General features: G+C 36.8%; 1 protein-coding gene across 1 annotated transcript in view; it reads left to right on the forward strand.

The window, feature by feature from the left end:
- The window catches only part of CNOT12 (CCR4-NOT transcription complex subunit 12), a 72,416-nt gene extending 67,022 nt beyond the window's left edge, over positions 1 to 5,394 (forward strand). Inside the window, exon 10 of the mRNA XM_088473470.1 lies at positions 4,625 to 5,394. Within this exon, the coding sequence (XP_088329596.1) occupies positions 4,625 to 4,682 (58 nt within the window). The 3' untranslated portion in view covers positions 4,683 to 5,394. The remainder of the gene's footprint in view (positions 1 to 4,624) is intronic.
- Positions 5,395 to 6,000: the final 606 nt, after the last annotated feature.

A 6,000-nucleotide genomic window follows, 5' to 3' on the forward strand; every position in this document is an offset into this window, starting at 1 on the left:
GAAGTAGAAAATAAGAGATATGGTAAGAACTTACCTTTGTTATCTCTATTTCTACGAAGTCCATAGGGTTCCACAGGACTCCCGCCCTGTCGCACCTGTACTGCAGATGGGCTTTGATCTGGTCACCGGTTTTTCCGTCTCCTTCTGGTGAGAATGTGATTTTTGTGTGTTTCAGACTTTCTTCTCTCTCTTTGTTCTCTTCCTCCGGCCTATGGCTTGTTACGAAACTGATTTGCCTTGGCTCAGGGGCGGGGTATAGAAGAGGGACCCCGGTGCATCCTGGGAGGCTGGAAATTAACTCTGTAGTGTCCGATGCCTGCCGTCATCACCTATACCCCAAGGAATCCTGTGAATACCCTATTTACCCTGAAGTAGACAGAGGTAATAAAACCCCCATTATATCAAATCTAAACATATATACATATATATATATATATATATATATATATATACACATATATATAAATAAACAATTTTCCAAGTGGATAATCTAATTGTTGATTTAATATAGAGTCACTACCCAATTAACCAATGGTTGTGAGATGGATTTTTTCATGATATTATGGTCATTGAGTTTATTATTTTATAACTGTTTCCTTTAGTATTATCATATTATTTTATATTACATGTATTATTTTGTTCTAGTTTATCATTCTGACACTACTTATTTTGTTATAATAGTATTTGTATGTTCTTCTCCTTCTTTAGGAGGAGATGAGATCCGATAATGTGATCTGGAGTTTTGTTTACAAATGGCATGAATGAGCTGTTGTATTAAGGTAGATCATGTGATCTCTGATGCAGCTTGCTGGAACTATGGCTCTCATTGGCTGCCACATGCATGTGACCCGAAGAAGCATTTTGATTGGTCGCCTATATCTGTTAAATATGCACCTGAGGGGGACAATCTGGTTCAGCCTTGATAAAGCTGTTTACACAGTGAAATGTGCATGTTGGTGTTTCCGGTGGGTCCACCACATGGTCCCATGAAAATGTATATATCATGCATGTACTAGATTAGAAGTGATAATACTATAAATATATGGTGTGGTAATAATGCTACTTGAGTAGGGATAATGTTAACATTGCAGTAACAATTATTAGCAGCACAGCTTAAAGTGATTTGTGAGCTTTATAGGAATTGATCAGTCAGAATAAAACTGACATTATATAGCAGCATTAGTGTGACGCTATTCTATGCTCACAAACCAATGTGTATTATATTAACTGAATAAATTGTGACACATGAGACAGCTAAATGTGACTTATAGAAGTGTGATTTACCACACAGATTGATTCCTTTTTGAGCCTTGCTGAAAGCTGCAGTAAGGCACATATAGTTTATTCTGTGATTTAATGCATTCATTTTTTAGGAGTGCTTATAAATACTAAGTAACAACAATAATAATAAAATCTGCCAGAAAAACATATAGATAATTACTATCTATCTGTGATTATCTGAGCTGTGGTAATAACGTTACCTGATTAGGGATGATGTTAACATTGCAACAACACTATTTATGCCAGCACAGCTTAAAGTGATTTGTGAGATGTATATGAATTGATCAGTCAGAATAAAACTGATATTATACAGCAGTATTAGTGTGACGCTATTCTATGCTCACAAACCAATGTGTATTATATAAAGTGAATAAATTGTGACACATGGGACAGCAAAAGATAATAAGTATTGTGATGTGATTGTCTGACCTATAAAGGATTGAACCAGCAGTCATGCCTTATATTAAAGGAGGACATTATTGCTGAAGATTTCACAAGCCACTCAAGTAGATGTGATATTATTACCACCAATATTAGTGAATTCCTTTATTAATTTAGCTTTATGACCAACAAGGACCATTTATATGTAGGTTATTAGATATATTGAATATACATATTTCATATAATTTTGCTCCGCTTCAACATAGTACATTGCTTTCATAATACTGTACTGGGAAATTGAAATGGTGGACCCTGCTTTTTTATACACTATTTGTTCACATTTTTCTATCTTTATACACTAATCTATATGTACAGTCAGGTGCAGAAATATTGGGACATTGACAGAATTTTCATATTTTGGCCTCTATTCACCACGTCATCTCCAAGCGACCACTTTCACTCCGCAAAAGCCGGGTCTATGCAGACCCGACTGCGGTGTGAGCGGCGCTGACTCGGGAATATCCAGAGTCGGCGCCGGCAAAATTCCGGGTCTGATCTGGATAGGAACTTTGTTCCAAATCCGGGTCAGACCCGGAATTTAGGTGGAAAAGGGGTATAAATGTGCCTCCCACTTTTTAAGGGGCCAAAAGTAATGGGACTATCATCTCAAAAGCTATTTCATGGACAGGTGTGGTCTATTTCCTCGTTATTTCATTATCAATTAAGCAGGTAAAAGGTCTGCAGTTGATTCTAGGTGTGACATTTGCATTTGGAATCAGTTGCTGTCGACTCTCAATATGAGATCCAAAGAGCTGTCACTATCAGTGAAGCAAGCCATCATTAGGCTGAAAAATCAAAACAAACCCATCAGAGAGATAGCAAAAACATTAGGTGTGGCCAAATCACCTGTTTGAAACATGCTTAAAAAGAAAAAATGCATCGGAGACCTCAGCAACACCAAAAGATCCAGAAGACCACGTAAAACAACTGTGGTGGATGACAGAATAATTATTTCCCTGGTGAAGAAAAACCCCTTCACAACAGTTGGCCAAATCAAGAACACTCTCCAGGAGGTAGGTGTATATGTGTCAAAGTCAACAATCAAGAGAAGACTTCACAAGAGTGAATATAGAGGGTTCACCACAAGATGTAAACCATTGGTGAGCCACAAAAACAGGAAGACCAGATTAGAGTTTGCCAAACAACATCTAAAAAAGCCATTACAGTTCTGGAACAATATTCTATGGACAGATGAGACAAAGATCAACTTGTACCAGAGTGATGGGAAGAGAAGAGTATGGGGAAGGAAAGGAACTGCTCATGATCCAAAACATACCACCTCATCAGTGAAGCATGGTGGTGGTAGTGTCATGGCGTGGGCATGTATGGCTGCCAATGGAACTGGTTCCCTTGTATTTATGGATGATGTGACTGCTGACAAAAGCAGCAGAATGAATTCTGAAGTGTTTCGGGCAATATTATATGCTCATATTCAGTCAAATGCTTCAGAACTCATTGGACGGCGCTTCACAGTGCAGATGGACAATGACCCAAAACATACTGCAAAAGCAACCAAAGAGTTTTTTAAGGCTAAAAAGTGGAATGTTATGCAATGGCCAAGTCAATCCCATGACCTGAATGTGATTGAGCATGCATTTCACTTGATGAAGACAAAACTGAAGGGAAAATGCCCCAAGAACAAGCAGGAACTGAAGACATTTGCAGTAGAGGCCTGGCAGAGAATCACCAGGGATGAAACCCAGCGTCTGGTGATGTCTATGCGTTCCAGACTTCAGGCTGTATTTGCCTGCAAAGGATTTGCAACAAGTATTAAAAAGTGAAAATTAGATTTAGGATTGTTTAGTTTGTCCCATTACTTTTGGCCCCTTAAAAAGTGTGAGGCATATATAGAAACTGTTGTAATTCCTACACCATTCACCTGATTTGGATGTAATTACCCTCAAATTAAATCTGAAAGTCTGCAGTTAAAGCACATCTTGTTTGTTTCATTTCAAAGCCATTGTGGTGGTGAATAGAGGCCAAAATATGAAAATTCTGTCAATGTCTCAATATTTATGCACCTGACTATGTTTAACAAATTATTTTTTTACCTCAGATTTTCACTGTACCATTCCCAGTGAATGGAATTTTTTGTATAATAACTAATAAAAGTCAAGTTTTAATGTATTGATTCTCTAACAACCCCTAGCCTCTTTTGTTTAATATATCTAACTTGGTTGGAATAGAGCTGCACCCCCATAAATTGAACATTATTAGTTGCTAATTATTATGGGGCCTCATATATGACCGTAACTCGTTATCTATTGGAGTGTGCAGATATACTTTCTTTCTCTAGAAACAATCCTAGAATTCCATGCACATCTAACTGAAGGGGTTTTATGGCGGGGTCAGTGTTTAGAAACTAAAGGACTACAAGGGCAGTTTGAGTTTAGAAAATCAAATAACCTCTAATGGTTTTTAACAACCAACTGTTGATCCCTGGTGAGTTTAGCTACATTGGACTAACATCATTTAGTGGTGGACTGTCTAAAGTATCCTTCTTCACTCCTTATGTGGACGGTGCTCCTACACTGCGGATTTGGTCGGTTCATTCACACTCTCGATTTCCAATACATTATCAGCCCCACCTATTCATATAGATGTACATTTATTCAGCCTCTATATTGAGCCATCTTGTACTGTAGCTTATGTTTAATGGTGTAGAATTCTTGCATTTGTAATTTTAATAAATATATAACTTTTTAAGTATGTTTCTGCTATATATTTTGCAGCTACTGGGAATAAGTATATTATTAATTTATATAGCAGTAGATGGTATTTCTTTAGTTATGCAATATGCATCATAGCCATCTCTAAAGCAGACAAACATTACATAGAGGTACAATACAGTCTTTTAACCACACTAATCTCCTTATTTATTCATTTTCGTTGTCTATTTCAGCCATTCTTTGAACTGGCTACATGCACTGAAGAAGAAGAAGAAAAAGCAACCAAAGTGACCGCCGTCTATGTAGACAACAGAGCAGGAATGTATGGATGGTTGGGCTATCTCTAGCTCAGCATTTACAAGCTTCTCGCATCACCTACTCACTTATAACGGCAGATGATTACCAGTCACTCCCTGATGTTTGCCAGTTTATTCCACGCGCCATGTAGCCACCAATATGTATAAATACCAATCATGCTCTTGTGTACTTAAATATTTACAAAGTAACCCATCCAATTTGATTTGTATATATTTTAATATTTACCAGTATAATAAACTGTTATTTTAAATGAAAAATAACATGCTCGAAGTACCCCTAGAATTTTCCTGAGGTACCTCTAGGGGTACGCATACCACACTTTACATATCCTGCTTATGAATGACAAGTATCAACTCTCCCAGCCGATGATGACCTACAGTTCCAATGATGCATTATGGGAAATAAACACCTGCAGCACCATAGATAATGGAGATTGATCATTTTGTTGTTCTTTTTGCTATGGCTGTAAATCTGTGTATCTTTTCACATTCTATAATGCTTCTTCGTATCTGTGTGATTTGTTTACTTGCTAGAATTAGTTGTTGCAGTCTGTCTATTTTTATGTTTACTATGCACACAGGGAAACTATATGTACACAATGATTATTATGTTAAATGATTTTATATGCATGGCACTGGCTGAACTTATTTTGCCTGGACAATGTAAAATATATATTTTTACTTGAACATTCTACTTTAAAGGTTTTATTTTTTTTAAATGTCCGTTCTCACTAATTAGAACCACTATATTTGAGCTATATTAATGAAAAGTTCAAATTTGTAAAGTGTGTGTGTGTGTGTATATATATATATATATATATATATATGTATATATATATATATATATATATATATACACACACACACACACACACACACATTTTTTACTGTATTTTATAGCCTACAGCACTGGTTCCCAAACTCGGCCCTCAAGGCACCCTAACAGTCCAGGTTTTAAGGATATCAATGCTTGAGCAGAGATGATTAAATCTGGATTGTTTGTGTGCCTTGAGGACCGAGTTTTTGACCATCTGGCCTATAGGTATCATTATCATCATAGCTATGTGAATGGATGGAGGTCTAGTATAGTGGTGCTCAACTTTTTGTCCTCCATTAATTCTTATTGCAATATTTTCTGGAAATGAAGGAGTACAGAAAAGAAAGAATGGGGAGGGTTTACAGGACAAGAGGACAAGGCAGGACACAATTTTGCATCCTTTCAACCACTAGGTGCACAATTGTTAATGTAAAATGGAAGATGGCACAATCATGCAATGCTAAAATGGTTCAAC

This window comes from Taudactylus pleione, unplaced genomic scaffold (assembly GCF_031769625.1).
Source record: "Taudactylus pleione unplaced genomic scaffold, aTauple2 ptg000136l, whole genome shotgun sequence".
In the NCBI taxonomy this organism is placed as follows: Eukaryota; Metazoa; Chordata; class Amphibia; order Anura; family Myobatrachidae; genus Taudactylus; species Taudactylus pleione.